The following is a 19,396-nucleotide window of genomic DNA, read 5'->3' on the forward strand; positions in this document are numbered from 1 at the left end:
TTCTTGTGTCATTCTGAATCTTCTTACTATTACCCACCATGCACATTATATTCACTACCAACTCAATTATTTTAAATCTCACGTGAACGCAGTTTTCTTGCTTTGTCTGATTTTGAAATGATTGGTGTGCATGTTTACAGGCTCAATACATCAGCTTGCTAAATGTATTACATTTACAGTAAATAGTAAGAGAATTGAGGAAACAAAAAGGCCTGAAGCATTATCAGCACCATGCCATATTCATCTGTGACACAGATGGATTTATTTATAAATCTTAAAGTTTACATTTTACAAATATGAAAGTTACTTCACTGTACAACAAAGATGACTAGCCCGTTAAAGGGATTGTTCACCAAAATTGTTCCAAGGAAGAAAGGAATTCATACAGGTTTGGTACAACACAAGTGTGAGTAAATAATGACAGAATTTTCATTTTAGGGTGAACTATCCTTTGATGTTCCCAAGTGGTATAATTTAAGAATGAATGCAAAACCATAATTTTGTAGTCAATATGAATAAATGACAACATCATAAGATTTTTTTTTAAAACCTCAAGAGTTCAGTGAACACATACAAGCCACTGAATGAACTGGTATGAACTATGAATGTGTCTAAACTCCTCCTATGCTTATGGAGAAGGAAAAAAAGAAAAAAGAAAAAAACAACTCCACGAAGTTACTACTACCCGCTAAATTTGGACATCAAGAGATAAAAGTATAGAGCAAAACTGACTTTGAATGACTAAACTCCGTGAGTAAAACTTGGTACCTTCTATTCCACACTTTCTTCTCAGTTAGTTTAATTATGTTGTGTGTGTTTTGGACAAAGATGAGGAGCTGTTTAACTTTACTGACCTAAACTACTTAGCCAACACCAACCTTAATACCATTAATCATTCAGAACTTCACACTATTAGTGACAACTTGGGAAAGCGTAGGAAACTGGAGAAACTTAACTGTTCGTGATTAAATTAAACGTTACAATTCAATCGAGCTCCAGTCTGCACGAGCGCATCATCATACAGAGAACAACAGCAGTTTAGAGTCTCGCGCGCTTGTCAGCCTGCGTGCATGGCGGAAGGAAGGCATAATGTCACACTCACTCATCCCTGCAATAACACACCAAATCACACGCTTCTCAGCTTATTAAGATAATATAGCCATGGGTGTGAGGTAAGACAGTGCCACTAAGGACAGGGGGGCACGTACACTCGCTGTCCTCCCAGAATTGATCCCATCCCCCCCCTGCACGCACACACACATACACACACTCCCTCTCGCATGTCCTCCATCTTTAATGCAAGCTCTATTTACGCAGTGAGCGCGCGCCCCACAGAAAGATTCAGAATTTCTGGCAAAACCCGCACAAACTCACCTCTGCCGCTAAAACACGGTCATCCGGGACACGCGTCAGTAAAAAAAGGCGCGATTCGTTAACTAAATAGTTTATGTTTTTATATTGTAAATTAGACCTGAAGAAGAACCGCGCCTTTCCTGCGAGAAGCAATCCTAAACTGCCATCTGGCGGCTTTTACCGCAACGAAATGGCGCAATGGGAGACTGATCTGAGGTCGCCTCCTGGTGGTCATAAGATATATAACACAAAGCAAAAATAAAAGCCGTGCATGACTAGAAAATAGTTTTGGTTCGTACTTTTTATTGTATTTAAATGTCAACTATACATGTAAATGAAACAATGTAATGTTTATTTTAATGAAGGATCCATATGATCATAATTATTGTAAAGACACATTCAGTTTGCGTTTGTTTCAGCACTGTGGAAAAATGTTCAGGGACTGTTACCAAGTACTGAAATGTATCTGGGCCTTTCATATGTCTTCAGTGGTTTAAACATATCTAGGATGGCTGTTTGGCTCTAAAACAGCTGTCTTTAACTTAAGATAAATCTTTTAACACCTTGAAAATCCTTCCAAAAGAACACTTGAGAACATAAATCAATCTCGGCAATAGTTTTTGGCCGCTATGAGTATCCGTACAATATCTCGACCAACCGAAAAATCCCGCAGAAAATCAGGCGGAGGCAAAGAATCTTTCAATGAGAAATAGACCGTCCACTCAGACATCCATGAGTCACGTGTTGCTCTGTGGCGTCTCTGATTGGTTACATTCGTTGTCTGTCAGGGCAGAAGCGGTTGAAGTGCATCAATAAAGATAATTGAATGCAAAACATTTACACATTTACCCATATTATGCACCACATACTTGTTTAGATAACTTAAATTAAAATATATGAAATATCTATACATTATCATAACTCCCAAAAAGGTGTATTAACAACTTTAGTCCCGAAACCTATATAATTTTACTCCACAGCGCAACTATTTGATGTGTTTCGGCGCCCCCTATTGATAAGGCCCATTGAAGTGCAGCCAAAAGATGGTAGAAGCTGCAGCTTCTGAGTTATTGAAAGGGCCGCAGTAGAGAGTGGGCGGGCTAGTCCATAAAGCTGCTCTGGGCGGGAGCTCGCGGTGCGGTTTGGCCGAGAGAGTGAAGCTGAACTCTGGACACAGATACACGGGGAGGGCAGAGGCGTGTGGTTCCGTTCCTTATCATATGTCAGTTCAGGTCGCACCTACAGTTATAGTTTCACGTATGTCTCGCACTGAGTTTCAAGCCGTTTTGAAGAATAACACGCATTCACTCTCGTGTTGTTTCCCTCTCGTTAGCCAGTCACATAAACATCACCAAACTGACCTTTAAAGTTTATTATCAGGCCTGATATCGAGGAGCTGGTGGTAATTTGAGGGCGTTGGGCGTTTTGTCGTGGTTTCAGAGATTTCTGCGCAGATTTGTTTTTCTAAGTATTGTGCGTGGAAGTGAGACGTTTGGGCCCGCAGTCTCCCGTGTGCGGAGAGCAGATACAGGTGAGTGGAAACTTATGTGAATGCATATGACGCTTATTTGATCACACTTTTCTTCTCTGTGTACTTTATGTAATTGTTTTATCCACACATGAAGAGCTGCAACGTTTATTCACTATTTGAAGTTAGCATGTTGAGCTAACTGTCTTTAGGCTCCCATCTGCCAGTCTTTAGCACGTAGGCTAACATGCACACATACACACACACACTATTTCTCTCTTTCTGTTAACATGCCATATTAGATTGATATTTAAGGCTTGGTGGCCAATAGTTGGAGATGTGGTGGATTTAAAATGTTGTTTTTGATATTTGATTGGTTGTATGAAGTGAGTTTTGTGATACAAGTTTGGCTTGTTCAGCTAGCAGATGTCTGTTGTGTTAGTGGGTCTGGCCTGCAGCATTCATGTGCGTTGACACTTCTAGATAGAGTTGATCTGGAATCTTGCTTTCCATCATATTGGATGTAGTTTGCATATGATTATTGCATATGATTATTGCATATGATTATTGCTCGTCGTTTTGTTTCGTTCAATTTTTATTTGCAGTTTTTATGGTTATCTATGACATGTTTGAGATCACTCATAATGTAAACATCCTCATGTATGAGATTTGAAAGGACTGCCTGAATCAGTTTTTGACATGACTGAAATTAAATTTAGTCAAATGTAGTTTTTTTTTTTTTTTTTTAAATTGTATTTTTGTTTGTGGCTTTAGCATGATCAAACAGATGGTTAGTTTGTAAAATGTTTTCTTGATCTCTAGATTTTAAGTGAACCAAATATTTGTTACAAAGTATATGGCGCAATAATGTTACTTATTACATGTGTATGGATTGCTTATATCTGTGTACCTAAATATACCCACATAGCTGTTTGAAAGTATAGTGTAGATTAACTTGACAATTTTTAGAAATCATCTTTATATGGCTATAGATAAAGAAGTTGTTTGTTGTGAATGCAATCTTGCCAACAATCTAGCACAAATCAGGAACCAGTTAAAGATGTCTGGTATTTCACGAACAGTCTTCAACATAGTTCCTTTTTCAACATATTGAGTGTTTGTAGGTTTTGATGATGTCGGCTCATTCAAAAATGCTTCCACAGTCATGATATTGACCAGTCAGCTCTACTGTACAGTTTAAATTGAAAACAACTCAAAAGACTCTGATTAAAGCAGCTAAGTATAGCTATATTGCCCAAACTGGAAGGCTTTCCTTTTCATATTGCTGGGGGGCATGTTTTCTTTTTAATTAACTACTTCAGGGTATTATTGTAATAACACTTTACAAAAGGTTTTATTGGTTAACATTAGTTAATGCATTTGGTATCATAAAGCATTTATTAATAATGGGTAATGGTTTGTTTCATGTTTTTAATTGTTTTTACGTATTGCATTAAAGGGATTGTTCACCCAAAAATAAAAACAAACAAATATTTTTAGAAGGATATTTCTGCTCTGTAGGTCCACACAATGCAAGTGAATGGTGACCGAAACTTTGAAGCTAAAGAAATAACAAATGCAGCATCAAAGTATTCCATACGACTTCAGAGGTTTGATCCAGGTCTTCTGAAGCGATCCAATCAATTTTGCATGAGAACAGATCAAAAATATAACTCCTTTTTCACTGTACATCTTGCCATTGCAAGCTTTAGGCACGATCATGATTTTAAGCTCGATTACACTTCCTAGCACTTTATGCATGCACAGAGCACTAGATGGTGCTATGAAGTGTAATCAAGCTTAAAATCATGATCGTCAAGGAGACTGCTGATATCAAGATTAAAAGTGTAAAATTAGTTAAATTTTGGTCAGTTCTCACCCAAAACCGATTGATTCACTTCAGAAGACATGAATTAATCCACGGCAATCATATGGATTATTGTAATGCTTTCTTTATGTGCTTTTCTGAGCTTCAAAGTTTTGGTCACCATTCACTAACATTGTATGGACCTACAGATATTCTTCTAAATATCTTTGTGTTTTGCAGAAGAAAAAGTCATACTCTACAAATCTGGGATGGCATGAGGGTGAGAAATTAATGAAAGAATTTAAATTAAATTAATGAAAGAATTTAAACTTTTAATGTAAAGATGTATTGGTACATATAGAAATTAACCTAGATTAATAAATGCTTTAAATGTCAGTTCTTGTTAGCTATTGTGTTAACTAATGTAAACTAATACAACCTTGTTGTAAAGTGTTACTGGAATTATTATACAGAATGTGTGTAATTTTGGCAGAAAAACAAGTATTAACTTTCTCCCTTGATGTCACTTTCAATGTCTTGGAAAATGCATAGTATTATAACTTTTTTATTTAGGAATCTTACGTGTTTATGCTGTCATTTGGATTGATCTGTTAATCTTTTCCGCCCCCCTGTCACTTACAGTTCCCTGGTGGTCTGGAGAGCTCTGCGTACGGAGCTAGAACCTGGACAGCTCATGACTTCAGACCAAGAAGGAAAAACTATCGTGGAGCCACAGGTGCAGCAGTCACAGGACGTAAAGGAGAAAGAGATTACTCTTTTGGTAAAGTATATGCCATGTATTCTCAGTTATTCTCCCTGAATGAGTTATGTTTTCACAAGGAATTGTGATTAGGGCATTTAAACCTGCTAACGAAAGAGCAGAGATGCCCCGCTCGGCTTAGGGTGTTGTGAAAAGGCTTCACAGGGAGTTGTGTGAACCACCCTTGTGTTTTGGGACTGTGCCAAGTAGCTGATCCCATTCATACAATGTACAAAGTACAGTGTCCATTACTGCACCAATCATTTGAGAGATTCCATGTTTGAGTGATGGGCCCATGTGAGTCACTTGTATAAATTTAAATGTGCTATTTTGGGTGTGGGGAAGGGGTAAGCAGGCATAGCATGTGCCTCTGTCTCTCTTTTCATCTCAGAGGAGCTTGTGAGAGGAGCTACTCAAGTTTTTGTGTGGTGGGTAATAAGAGGCGTTTCTTCTTTCACAAATAAAAATATGGGGTGTTGTTTCAGCAAAGAGCTGAATCCTAACCTCGTCAGCGAGAGAACGAGTCTTCTTCAGGCAGAGATTCCAGAGGGTTCCACAGTGAAAGAAGAGGTTAGAGACTGTGCTTGGTCCGTTGCTGATCTGGCCGAAGAGAAGCCTTGTCGAAATGGGACTGTGAACACCGCTCTGGATGCCTGTTGTAAAAGTTCCACCACAAACTTGTCAGCGAGTCGGGGCCTCATTGAAGAGGGAGGTAGCAGTGTACAGGAAGGGGCAGTATTTTGGGATGCACCTGTTGGTGACCTACCTGTCCACGAGGCGTCGGATATTGGCAATTACAGTAAAGGCATTAGCCAGATTAAGGAAGCAAAATCACTGGATTCAGTTAAATGGAGAATAGCTGAAAATGCCATCAAGAGAGCAAAATGGTTTTGTGAAAGTCAACAGTCCCATTCTGGAGTTTTAAACAAGAGTGAAAACACAATCTCAGAGTCCACCCTTCCACAAGATACTTGGGGCATCAGTCCACCACACATTTCAAAGGATCATCACTTGGATGACTCTCTTATTGCAAAATTGGAACAAGTACAAGCATTGTGGGATGTACACGGTGACATGGAACAATCAAAACATGTGCCCACTTCAAAACAGGCCACCTCTACACTCAATAAATGCTGTGGGGGCCTAGCTAAGCTGTGTGACTCAGAGAAGGGAAATTCTGAGCTATTAATCACTGACCGTGGCTTTAAAAAAGTACAGAGTTTTTACAGCATCTGCTTGATTGATTTAGAGGATCTTGGGAGTGAGTGTGGGCACCAGTCTGTGACACAGGCTGACGCAGTCAGGTACGCAAGTACACCAGCTGTTTCTGAAAAGCCTTTGTTGGATAATTCATTACTCCCAAGAGACCACAAAATATCAGGTTCAGACCCTTTACGTGAAATGACCACAACACAACAAACCGTTCAATGTCCCTTAGAGAGAAGCACAACAGAGTGTTTAACAAGTCTACCAGTAAACTTGGCATTTCCAAATGAGGTACATGGCCTCCCAGATCTAAAAATATTTCCTGCTCAGGAAAATGAAAGCCCTTTATCTGAAAATGTTTCCAGTCTCTGTGAAGGTACAGAAAACATGTGTGCAGTTGAAAACATGTGTAAAGGACATGGTCACAAGGAAGCAAGTCATCTTACTTGTGTTCTAGAGGATGCCATTGATCAACACTCCACAGATTTGCTGGAACAAAATATACATATGTCTGTGTTGAAGTCAAGCAAAGATATTGCATTATTGCAGGGGGAGCCTGGTGACATATTTCAGCAAGAGCTTCATGGTAGCTCTGGTTACAGGGGAACGGATTTGGTGCATAACTCTAAACCAGACATGCACAACAGAGTTTTGGATGAATGCATCTTGAGACCACTGCAGCAAGACCTAAATAGTCTTCTGGATGACATTCCAGAGTTGGAAGTCGAACTGGAATCTGAGGAAAATTGGTGTTTAAGTAGTGATTGTAGAGAATCCATCAGCCTAAATGTTAAGACACCTATTGACATTGTCTCTGATAGTGTTGATTATTCAATTTATTTGCTTGGCAGAGTAGACAGATCTTCAGGCCTGAAAGAAGGTATTGTGGAATCTCATCAGTGTGCTTCCAAGAAGGCCCCTACTGGGAAAGTTAACCAAGAAACACAGCAGGACCTGTTACATGCTCTTACAGCTGCCAGTATAACTGTATCAGAAAAGTTAGATGAAATAGAGAACCAAGGGCTTTCCTCTGTAGATGCTTTTGGAGATGTTGAAAATCTTAGTCCCTGTCCAATTCCTTTGGTTTCTGACAAAGTGGACAGCCTGTCAGAATCACCTGGCTCTCACAGAACTGAAGTTGAACCAAGACAAATGGTAGCGCGGGATTTCATTAGGAATCCTTGCCAGTGTAGTACATTGCAAAGTGAAGAAGGGCAGACAACTGAATTTGGTATGTTCAAAGTTGGTCATGTGCCTCAATATTTCAGGAATCCACTTCATGCAAAAATGGAAGGAATTTGTGTAGATGCCTACCACACTTCTAATGTTGAAGAGGAGGAGATTGGATTGACTTTCAGTAGAGATGTCTACGATTGCTGTGTTTTTCCTATTGACAAGACAAGTATTGTCTCGCAATCTTGTGACGTTCAAAACAGGGAACAGAATGTAGAACCAAATGCAAATTTTGCAAATGTCAAACAGTGTGTCCGTAACATGTCATCTCAGCTGCCCACGAACACTCTTGTGGACACCTTGAACATTGAGCAGTTGCAGGAAGTCATAGGTAAATGTGAAGAAAACAGTCAAGGTGATCTCAAAAGTTTTATGAAAAACACAAGCTCTGTTGTTGATAATGATGTTTGCACAGATACTCTGCTTTTACCCAATTCTAACTGTCCTGTGGAGAAGCATCACTCTCAAAGTGATGCCACCCGAGTTGAAAACAAAACACACAATAATATATGTAATAATGGAAATCCAGAAAGCATTGCACTTTCTTTAATACAGGTGGGAGCTGAATTGCACGCAGCAGCACAAGAGCAAGTCATGGACAATGAAATAGGAGAGACTTGTTTACAACATGACGAGAAGATGCATATTGCCACCAAATGCTTCAGTGAGGATGAACAGAAGGGACTGAAAGAGATTTGTTTATGTGCAGATGATGGCAAAACAGACAAGCTTGAACCGCAGGGACACATACCAACTTTGGAGCTGCCTAATTGCCAAAATGATGGGAATAACAACAATGACTGTTTGAAATCTGTTTGTTTGGTTGGCAGTGATGTACAAACTGCAGTATTAGGGAGCCTTGATTGGTCTTTATTGTCAAACTGCATGAAAAATAAAAGCTGTTGCAAGTCCCTGGACCCTTCTTCACAACAGCCAGCCAATGACACAATAAGATCTTCAATTACATCCTGTCAGGAACACAAAGATCTTCCTGACACGTGTGTGATTGGCTCTGAAATGGGAGGAACTGTTGTTCACTCCTGCCTTCCTCTCATGAGTGCCGCAGAACTGTCACTTGAAACTGGAGAGGTGCAGTCATGTGACATAAAAGGCCATGGCAGCAATTTTGCATCCAGTGAGTATTCTGGAACAACCAAGCTTCTTGGTTCCCAACTTTTAGCTTGTGACTCTTCTATTAGCAGACTTGGAGCCCTTGACTTTTATCAGTCTGGTTTGAAAGTCAGCGTTAATGACGTGAGTGACAAGGCCAGTTATGTAAATAAGGCAATTCCTTTACCAGTAGAGCCTGACCAACTGGACATTTATGCCACCACACCATCTTATGAGATATATTTTCTCAATAACGATCAATTCACTGTTTCTGAGCCGATGGAAAACCTTCAGGGCTTGGTCTGCATAGACGAAATGGAGGGTGAGCAAGTTATGCTGAATATGGTGTCAGACATTCTTGGGAAATCGGAGTTGAACGATGATGTGGACTCTAGTCACTGCCTTCCGGTGTGGGCCGAAGATCCACATACCCTGTTTTCTGATAACCAAATGGAGGCATGTGCGTTGGTGTCAGCGTGGGACCAAACTGACTGTGAGACAAACATAGTTGTGCAGAATGGTGAATCTGACCCCATTGTTGGCCCTGAATATTTCGAGAACTCTATGGCTTTTATAGCACCCTACCCTTATAATCTATTACTGACTGAAGGGTCTTGTGTATGGGACTGGCAAAATACTTCAAGTGAAAATGAACTTGTGAGTACACTCTGCCAGCTTGTTTTGCCTGGTTATACAGTGTATTTGAATACCTAAATCACGCTTAAAATGCATGAGCGTCATTGCATAAGATGATAAAAAATTCAAACCAGGTGCCATTTTTATTAAAGAAATAAGCACAAAGATGTTTAAGGTTTTAAATTCTAAAACAAGACCCATACTCAAAATTAAGAAAATTGGACACTTTTTGGTTGTCAAACTTAGTGGAACATGTTCATAGTGAATGTTAGGGTGTACTAGGAATGTTGAGGGTAATTGACTTAACACATCTACTAAAAATTACATTGGCTAAATCAAGTTAGTGCTGAGAAAACATCTAACGTCATTTGTTTATAGTTGCAACTTGGTTTGATATAGTTTCTACGGCAATGACATTCATAAATTAAGTGTGGCTTAACTGTCCAAATTTTTTTTGGAGCCTCTGTATCTATGACGGTTGAATATGAAATGTAAATTCAAAGGCATTGGTTTAGGTAGTCACTCAACTATGGGTTGAATTTAATTACGCACAGGTCAACAGACAAACCACACAAATATAACTCCTTTTCTAATTTTTAAGGATTCCTCAAAGATCTCAGACCTTAATCCCAATGCAAAGGCATGGGCCAATTACATACCTAAACTGGAGGCCTCTGCTCCAACCTGCACAGATTCTCAACAGTCATGGGTAGAAGCGGACGATGACCCATCAAACACCGTCTCAGGAGGTAAACATCCATAGAACTACTATAGTAGTGGAAAATTATTGTGCACAGATTTCTGTTTGTACAGACATTATTTATCAGTGTGGAAAAGTTTATCTATTATTTTGTCCATGCTAGGTTACAACTGCAGTGAAAACAAAGGGAACTGGAATGAGGAACAGCAGGTATCTACCTCTGTAGGACTGCCATTTGCAGCACAGCCAGAATCAGTGTACATGGGAAGCTCAGCAAGTGAGAAGGGCATTGTGTCAAACCAGAGCACCAGTATGAAAGGTAATAGCTTTGTTGTTTTCTTCTGTTCACTGTTGTCACCTTGCTTTTTATTTCAGTTGTTTACAGTTTTACTATGCAAGACATTGTAATCAGTCAGTAAGGGTTCAATTTAATGATATCATTCCTAAGTAACTGATCAGTTGATTCATTTGTTCTTTTGTGCAGGAGTGGATGACTCCAACTCCTCCAGCCAGCTTGAAGACCTTCGAGAACAGTTAAAGGTGACACTGGAGTTCTGCCTCTCTAGGTAATTACTAGCATCTTCACAACTGATCAGATTGAGCTGGCCTTGCTGGGTGCGCTGGCCCTGAATCAAGGCTTTTTGCCATATGCTTTGTTTTAAAAACCATGGACTGTTTGTGGAATGTAACTCTGCAATGATTCCTTAAATTTAGAGGTGTGACTTTCAAACCAAGCGTAATATATCTTTAAAAATTTAGTTGTATGCAAGACCTGAATGAAGTAAATTATGTTTGTTCACTGTTGCGCTGTTAAATCTTTGAGTTGTTGTGATTGAAAATTTGAGTTGCTGCGATGAAGTGTTTGCACATTAAAATATCTGTGGTGTGCTTAACAAATCAGAATTTTATGAAAACTGTATGTACACTCTTAGAAGCATCTGTTTTTAAGGACATTGAATCAATGTTGGTGTCTGTTTGATGACCAGGCTCTTTCCTCTTCCAGGGAGAATCTCGCCAACGACATGTACCTCATCTCGCAAATGGACAGTGACCAGTATGTGCCAATAGTGACTTTGGCAAACCTCGATCAAGTCAAGAAACTCACCACTGATGTGGATCTCATTGCAGACATACTAAAAAGTGAGTCTTAACAGTTATAACTGTTGAAAACATGGAATTCCAGAACTTTGCCCATTCTTTGGGTTGCAGTGTGGCATTTTGTTTTTGAATCTCAAAGTGGGCTTGGTTTGGTCTGACACTGATGCATTGCTCACTCATCAGCACTTCCTCTTGTCCAAGTGGACAAATGTGGAGAGAAAGTACGGCCCAATCAGAATCGCTGTATCGTGATTCTCAGAGAGGTTCCTGAGGCCACTCCTCTGGAGGTACATAACATGCTCATCACACGTCTCTTGTTCAATAGCATCTTAATGCTCTGTTTATGATCCTTTTTTGTTTTGACATTTTTGGCTATTACAGGAAGTTGAAGCGCTCTTTAAGAGTGATAACTTGCCCAAATTCATCAATTGTGAGTTTGCCTACAACGACAACTGGTTCATCACCTTTGAATCGGAGGCTGATGCTCAGCTGGTAAATGTCTCTCTTATTGCCCCTGATTTGATCACTTAAGATCAGGATTTTTAATATTCCTACCTTGCTGTTACTAAGCTTCAGCATACATCACTTTTTCAGGCATATCAGTATCTACGAGAAGAGGTGAAAACTTTTCAAGGAAAGCCGATAAAGGTAGAGTGCACTACTGCATAGGTCTAGGTGATATCATAGAATATACAGTACATATAGACATTTGATGCAATCGAATACCACTCAGGACCATCTCCTATGCATTCTAGGCTAGAATAAAGGCTAAGGCCATTGCCGTCAACACTTTTGTGCCAAAGAATGGATATCGGGCAGTGGACGTGTCCTCAAATGTCCAACAGCGCTACACCCCTTACTACATCCCACCTGTGTATGGAGCACAGCAACAGTTCCCACTCTATCGACTAGTGACTCCTCAGGGCTGGTCTGCTACCCAGGGCTACCTGGACCCCACACTGGTTAGTGCCGTGCCCTTCTGTTTAGATCAGAGAAACCTCTAGCTAGGTTGTGAATAATTTTTTGAAGAGATGCAGGACTGTTTCACACGTGTAGAACATCTTTATTAAATAATGTTAATGGCTTATCAGGTTCCACTTTTTCACCAACAGGTTACTCCTTTTCCCAGCCCTGCGTTCATTAATGGTTTTGCTGGTTCTCCGACATTTAAATCAGCCTCTTCTCCTTTAACTGTCAGACAATATGCACCTCGAAACAGGTACTTTTTTGTTTCCTAGACATCTGTAAAGCTGCTCTCAGCAGTGGCGTTTGTTTACATAGCCTTAAATTTGGTGCAACATTATAGTTTGATCCTTGTTCTTTTGAAGAGCTTTTTTCAAAGTCAAAGTTGTTAATAACCCCCCCCCCCCCTTCATCTGGATAGGAGCCACAACAAAACACACATTCGTCTCACAGCAGAACGTGGAACCAGTCTGCTGGAGAACCCTGCTGCTTTCCCCACCTTCCCTTCAGAGAGAGTCCCCAATGGGACACGCCCTCCACAAGCTCATCACTTGGCTAGCCGACCTCGATTACCAAGCGGTCCGGCCTTTTCTCGCCGGGACCAGTTGGGAAGTGGACGAATGGAGGTGAACGGAGCAGATTACTCACTGAACACAGGGCGTGGAAGGTAACAATGCTGTGTATTTATTCAGAGGTTAACAAAATTTAAATTGGCAGAAGTCAAGAGCATAGTTTCCATATGAAATGGTGGCATTTTATTCCTTGGTGCTTAATCTTTCTTGTGTTTGTTTCTTTTGAAGGAGAGGTGGCTATGGATACAGAAAAAGGAGGGATGACAACAAGTTTCCAGTATGTTATTTCTATATCAGGAGTTTTTAACCTTTTTCAGTTTGCGACATTTTCAACTTTAAGATTTAACCAGCAGTTTAAATATAACTTACAGTAACAAAAGCAGCTATCGGTGCCAATTAATTTGCAAAAGCGATATATTGGCCAACCGCTGATATTCACCTTTTGCTGTGACTTAGCAAAATTAATTTGATTCATGTTGTAGCTCACGTTTGTAGAAATTTAAACATGAGCTTCGTAAAAAAAAAAAGAGAAAATTGTTCAGGTAATACAGAAAGTGTATTTTGAAAAACTTCTACCGCAGCAGATTTAGTTATAGGTAGGTGTGCCAGTGTATTTGCGAGCTCAGTTCGCTGTCTATGTTACAACTCTATTGTTTTTCTTCATGTCTGTGTTTGACAGAGAGCTGCTACACAGTCGCCCCCTCCTGCTCAGGAGCGCACTCCATCTCCCAGCTTTGAGCTGGGACTATCTAGCTTCCCTCCTCTGCCTGGAGCTGCGGGAAATCTAAAGCCTGAAGTTAAAACTGAAAACAGCCTTGACAACCGACTGTCTGACGTCGTCACTGGAGCGGTTAAAGATAAGGTTGATAATCAGATAATCGGATAGAGATAATCAGTCTTATGTGTTCGTTTTGATGTGGGTCTTTTATTGGCCACTGCAGCATCAAAAATAAAATAAAAAGTGGAAGAGAAACATTTCAGGCTTAACGGGATAGTGCACCCAAAAATGAAAATTGTCTTTTACTCCATAATATTCTAAACCCATATGACTTCTTTCTTCAGTGGCAAGGAAAAGGAGATATTAGACAGAATGCCTCCGTCACCATTCACTTTCATTGCATCCGTTTTCCATACAATGAAAGTGAATGATAACCGATATGAACATGCTGCCTAACATTTCCTTGTGTTCATATGGGTTTGGACCAACATAAGGATAAGTAAATGATGACAGAATTTAAATATTCCCTGTAAATGATTTGAGATCTAGAGAAGGTAACTGAATGTGCTGGGTTTTGATTGAACACTTAACTTGCACCAAGTATGGAATGCAATGTTTCACAGCAGACCTTGCTGTCAGTCAAAATCATGACAGGCCCTTGGGTGTCTTGTGTGCTTTAGTGTGTGTGTGTCTAGTTGTGTGAGTTCCTGGTCAAACTGTCCAGCTGTTATATTTGTTCATGTTGTCCTTGCCTGAGGAGGTTTCACAGAGGCTCCTTTGTCTCTCGACAGCCTCTAAATAAGGATGTGGTCACCAGCCGTGTGATCTCAGGAACCCCCAAAGAATCCGTGCAGGCAGTTCCTGCCCCTGCTGCTGCTCAGATCCCGGTGGACCAGCAACACTCGCCCTCTCCAGTCCTTTCAAAGTGTGTTTTCCTTCTGATATTTCTCAGTGAAGTTCATAGTCTTACTGAATAGTCTTCTGAATGCATACAATGTTTTAGAAACAACCTGAAATGGGGCCTGTGTATCTCAGCGAGTATTGACTTGCTGAGTGACTCCAGCCAGGTCTCCTAAGCAACCAAATTGGCCCAGTTGCTAGGGAGGGTAGAGTCACATGGGGTAACCTCCTTGTGGTCGCTATAATGTCGTTCTCGCTCTCGGTGTGGCGCGTGGTGAGTTGTGTGTGGATGTCGCGTAGAATAGCGTGAAGCCTCCACATGTGCTACGTCTCCGCAGTAATGCACTCAGCAAGCCACGTGATAAGATGCGCGGATTGACGGTCTCGGGCGCAGAGGCAACTGAGATTCGTCCTCTGCCACCTGGATTAGGGCGAGTCGCTACGCCACCACGAGGACTTAGAGCACACTGGGAATTGGGCATTCCAAATTGGGGGAGAAAAAAAAAGAAAAAAGAAACAACCTGAAATTGTAATAATTTAAGAAACATCAGTTGATTTAGCCCACACAATGCACAAATGATGCAATGATGAGACTATTTACACAACATAGTGCAGTCACATAGACGGGTGTCATTTCTCAGTGCACCTATTTCAGTGATGTCTGTCAGGTAGTAGGGAAATTATGCGTGATATTTAAAAAAAAAAAAAAAAGTCGTCGAATATAGCAGCTTTTAAAGGTTTTGTGATTTTTATATATATATATATATATATATATATATATATACATATACAGTGCATCCGGAAAGTATTCACAGCGCTTCACTTTTTCCACATTTTATGTTACAGCCTTATTCCAAAATGGATTAAATTCATTATTTTCCTCAAAATTCTACAAACAATACCCCATAATGACAACGTGAAAGAAGTTTGTTTGAAATCAAATTTATTAAAAATAAAAAACAAAGAAAAAAAAATCACATGTACATAAGTACTCTCGGAGGTCTTACAGACAATTCCTTGGATTTCATGGCTTGGTTTGTGCTCTGACATGCACTGTTAACTTGTTTGTGTTGACAGGTGTGTGCCTTTCCAAATCATGTCCAATCAACTGAATTTATCACAGGTGGACTCCAATCAAGTTGTAGAAACATCTCAAGGATGATCAGTGGAAACAGGATGCACCTGAGCTCAATTTTGAGTGTCATGGCAAAGGCTGTGAATACTTATGTACATGTGATTTTTTTTTCATTTTTTTTTATTTATTTATTTATTTTTTTATAAATTTGCAAAGATTTCAAACAAACTTCTTTCACGTTGTCATTATGGGGTATTGTTTGTAGAATTTTGAGGAAAATAATTAATTTAATCCATTTTGGAGTAAGGCTGTAACATAATAAAATGTGGAAAAAGTGAAGCGCTGTGAATACTTTCCAGATGCACTGTACATATACACAAGCACCCAATATGGACCCTTTTAATATGTGGACTGCTTGGTTTTTGTGTTTTTACAGCCTGATACCTGTAGAAAAACCTAAAGAGACGCAAACACCTCTAGAGAAATTCTCAGTTACACACGCTGCTAAAACCGCACCACTGAGCAATCCAGTGACGGTGAGTGTTCTCTACTTTGAGTTTCCAGATAGCTTCAGCATGTGGTTGGAATCAGGCCTTTTCTGTTTCTTCTAATCTCCACTGAGTTTTGGTGTTCTTATATTACTTGTACAGAAGGACTATAGCTACGGTCACAAATGAAACCTGTTAAATTGCCATAATATCGTCATTTGTTATTTTGAGTGTGCAATATTGCTTGTTTTGTTAAAGATTACATTTTTGCAGGGGCTCATCATGACCCAATGACTTAATAGATTTGCAACTACTATGCCACACAGGTCTATAAATAAACAGTGTGGAGTAATTGCGTCAGCTCCTTCAGATTGACTCAAAATCTTTGATGACAGACTTGTCAAAATATCCTACCCTTGTACAAGGCTGAATAGTTAATGCTATGCCTTTGTACACACACAACATTGAACTCAGTACAAACTCTTTGGAAGGGGCCAGAGCCAATTTGAAGAAAAGAAGGAAAAAAAAACCCTGAAATAAATGGGATTTTTTAAATTTATTTTTTATTATAAAATACCTTTGAAAGTGCCTTGTCACCATAGATTTCAGTTACAAAGAATTGCCATGATTTATGCCATGGTTTTCCCAATGTAAGGATACAAGATTGTTGCCCTAATTTGACTGATTCATTTGATTATTGTGATTGGCCAGGAGCCCCGGAAGCCAAGTTACGCAGAGATCTGTCAGAGGATACGAGAGGCACCAACACAGCAGCCGTCAGCAGATCCCCGACCTCCCAGCTCCACCGCTGAAGACATCAAGCCTCCTGACTCCGCAGAACGCAGATGCAGAGAGCCTGCACCTGCCAAATCTGCGGCGGCTTGTCCCCGAGAGACAATAACATCTCATCAGAACGCTGGAGATCGAGCGAGCGGAGGCACGACAGCTTCCGTCCACCAATCCTGAGAGCTCGGCTCTGCTTCCTGGACTGAACGGAATGAAAACTCTTTGTTGGGGCTGCTCAAAAGTCCCTCTTATCTCACAGTCTCTCTATGAGTGCACACATTGACAAGTTGTCACTGGAATCAGGGCCTACAGACAAAAGCACTTGTGCGTGAAGGGTTCTCTGAGCATTTTTGTTGTCCTTTTTGTCGTTTTGGTTTCCTTAACAAGGTCTTTGTTTGTTTTCCAAGGAAAATTGGAGTGAACCAGCACCAGTTGGAGATTAACTAACTATGTTTAAAAATGTTTTGTCAGAGCTCACACTTTTTTTTTTTTTTGTTCAAACTGTTGTTTAAACTTCAAATAGTGCTGTTGGGAAGAAATACGGATTTTTGGATAGTGCTGATCCTGAAACGCTTACATTTGTGTTCTTTTTTTAATTCATATGTATATCATTTTTGCTAACCTTTAGTGTCTTGGTACTGACTTTATTGTGCGCGATTCTGTACATGTGTCTCTACAGCGCGCTCAGCGGTCCCGGCCATTACAACTGCATGAGTGAAACTTTCGTGTAAATCTGTTTTGTGTGTTCTGTTTTTACGTTTGGATGTTTCGGCACTGGAGTGATTTTTTTGAGCTCTGAATAAAAAAAAATGTTGTTTGTTTTTTTACATGCTAATCCTCTATCAATTGTACTAATGTGATTATTGTAGCAGGTGTATGTATACCTGTTCTTGTGTGCATGATTTATTTTATGTTTTGGCTTTTTTCTTTTTAACATTTTAATGGCACACGTTAGTTTGCTGTATATTTTTCTCATTTTTGTTTTTTCTTACCATTTGTTTGGGAAGAATCTGGACTGATGCCTCATCATTAAAGGGATAGTTCACGCAAAAATGAAAATTCTGGCAGCATTTGCTTACCCTCATATTGTTCCAAACCCATATGACTGAAAGAAAAAAGGAGATGATCGGTTGAATGTTCAGTCTTCATCACTATTCACTTTCACTGTATGGAAAAGATGCAATGTGAATGGTGACTGAGCCGATCTGTAACATTCTGAATAGCATCTCATTTTGTGTTCCACGGAAGGAAATCATAATGGTTTGGAACAACATAAGGGTGAGAAAATGATTCATTTTTGGGTGAATTATCCCTTTAAATTCTGGAAGATCTTCACACTGCAAAGTCCTCAGGTTGTGAGGGGAAGTGTGTTCATGTGCCTAGTCTGCTGTGATCTAAATGATAGATGGCTATTATTATTGTTTGTTTGTTATCCTGGTGTTGTGCTAGGTTTCGTCACATGGTTAATTTGGTGCTTTAATCTATATTAATGGAGGGAAAGACATCGACATGCACCAACATATATCCTATGATCTTCACCGATTTGCTTTCATATCACCACAGTTAAAAGAGTGGGATCATGTACATTTATATAGTGACGCATACATAAAGAACGAAAAGATCTGAGCCTTCAGCACACATGGACCAGCGCTGTTTTTCTGGGGTTTCTCCTTTATGCAGACTTTGTATTTTGTGTACATATCACACACTTGACTTGCCCCTCGTTCATGCATATTCTGTTCATTGGTCATTAGTTCAATTGCCCATCAGTTTGAAATCGTGTTGGGTGGAGCGAGACAGTTTCTTGTTTTGATGTCTTCCTGCAGCGTGGAGCATGTGCAGAATGCTTTGAGATGTTCGTCATGCCGTTTGTCTGTTGTTTATATTCTCTTGTATCTTCCCTGTGAGTAATTTGTTCCTTGGTTAATCAAAAAAAAAAATCTCTATGTTAATTTTTGGACTCTGAGAATGCAACTGATTGTTTTTCCATCAATAAACAAAGCATACCATGTTTCAAAGTAATTAAGATTTCATTACATAAAGCTCTGAAGATGTTAAAAAAAAAAAAAAAAGAACCATCACATATAAATTAACAATGTTTGAAGACTTGAATTTTATTTAAACTTGAAAAAATGTCTCTGCCTTAACTTTTTAGATGACAGTTTGGAGTTTATTTTTTATTTTATTTTTCTTTCAATTCCTAAAGTGATGAAAAAGATGATGTGGTAGAGGTGTCACAAAGACTCCGTCACTACATTTGTGTAGCACAATACTTTTGGGATTGAGATGGAATTTTCATTTTGTTCTCCTCTGTGTAAATGCTTGTAGTCTGAGCTGTAGTACATGTGTACAATCAGATGTGTGTGCTTTCTCTGTACAGATGTAAATAATTGGAAAATGTTAAAAAGGTACCCTAAAATTAGTTGAGAAAAATGTATGGGGAAAAAAAAAAATAAATGTTAATGAGAAACCTGATGTTAATTAAGTAGGGTTGTTTTTTGTTTGTTGTTGTGTGTGTCATGT

At 39.6% G+C, this 19,396-nt stretch overlaps 2 protein-coding genes across 3 annotated transcripts in view; one reads left to right on the forward strand and one right to left on the reverse strand.

Annotated features, from left to right (window-relative positions):
- The window catches only part of LOC127434227 (cohesin subunit SA-1-like), a 31,448-nt gene extending 29,911 nt beyond the window's left edge, over positions 1-1,537 (reverse strand). The window contains exon 1 of the mRNA XM_051686795.1: positions 1,375-1,537. The gene's annotated coding sequence lies outside the window, so the exon portion shown is untranslated. The remainder of the gene's footprint in view (positions 1-1,374) is intronic.
- Positions 641-18,948, forward strand: larp4b (La ribonucleoprotein 4B). Of its 2 annotated transcripts, none has more exons than XM_051686798.1 (17): positions 641-750; positions 5,271-5,409; positions 10,175-10,322; positions 10,437-10,592; positions 10,758-10,839; positions 11,277-11,413; positions 11,555-11,658; positions 11,753-11,863; positions 11,966-12,019; positions 12,127-12,333; positions 12,484-12,590; positions 12,756-13,001; positions 13,135-13,183; positions 13,586-13,768; positions 14,416-14,549; positions 16,036-16,135; positions 16,799-18,948. In XM_051686798.1, exons 2-17 carry the CDS (start codon positions 5,323-5,325, stop codon positions 17,051-17,053), a joined length of 2,160 nt encoding a protein of 719 aa, XP_051542758.1. In that variant the 5' UTR covers positions 641-750; positions 5,271-5,322; the 3' UTR covers positions 17,054-18,948. The 2 variants fall into 2 exon arrangements, with proteins under 2 accessions (XP_051542758.1, XP_051542757.1); XM_051686797.1 differs by lacking the exon at positions 641-750 and adding an exon at positions 2,466-2,884.
- Positions 18,949-19,396: the final 448 nt, after the last annotated feature.

This window comes from Myxocyprinus asiaticus, chromosome 44, assembly GCF_019703515.2.
Source record: "Myxocyprinus asiaticus isolate MX2 ecotype Aquarium Trade chromosome 44, UBuf_Myxa_2, whole genome shotgun sequence".
Classification (NCBI taxonomy): Eukaryota; Metazoa; Chordata; class Actinopteri; order Cypriniformes; family Catostomidae; genus Myxocyprinus; species Myxocyprinus asiaticus.

Coding starts and splice junctions, on each gene's coding strand:
- larp4b (XM_051686798.1), top strand. CDS start 5,323: ATGACTTCAGACCAAGAAGGAAAAACTATCGTGGAGCCACAGGTGCAG. Junction 12,020..12,126: donor TTCAAGGAAAGCCGATAAAG/GTAGAGTGCACT, acceptor TATGCATTCTAG/GCTAGAATAAAGGCTAAGGC. Junction 13,769..14,415: donor CTGGAGCGGTTAAAGATAAG/GTTGATAATCAG, acceptor GTCTCTCGACAG/CCTCTAAATAAGGATGTGGT.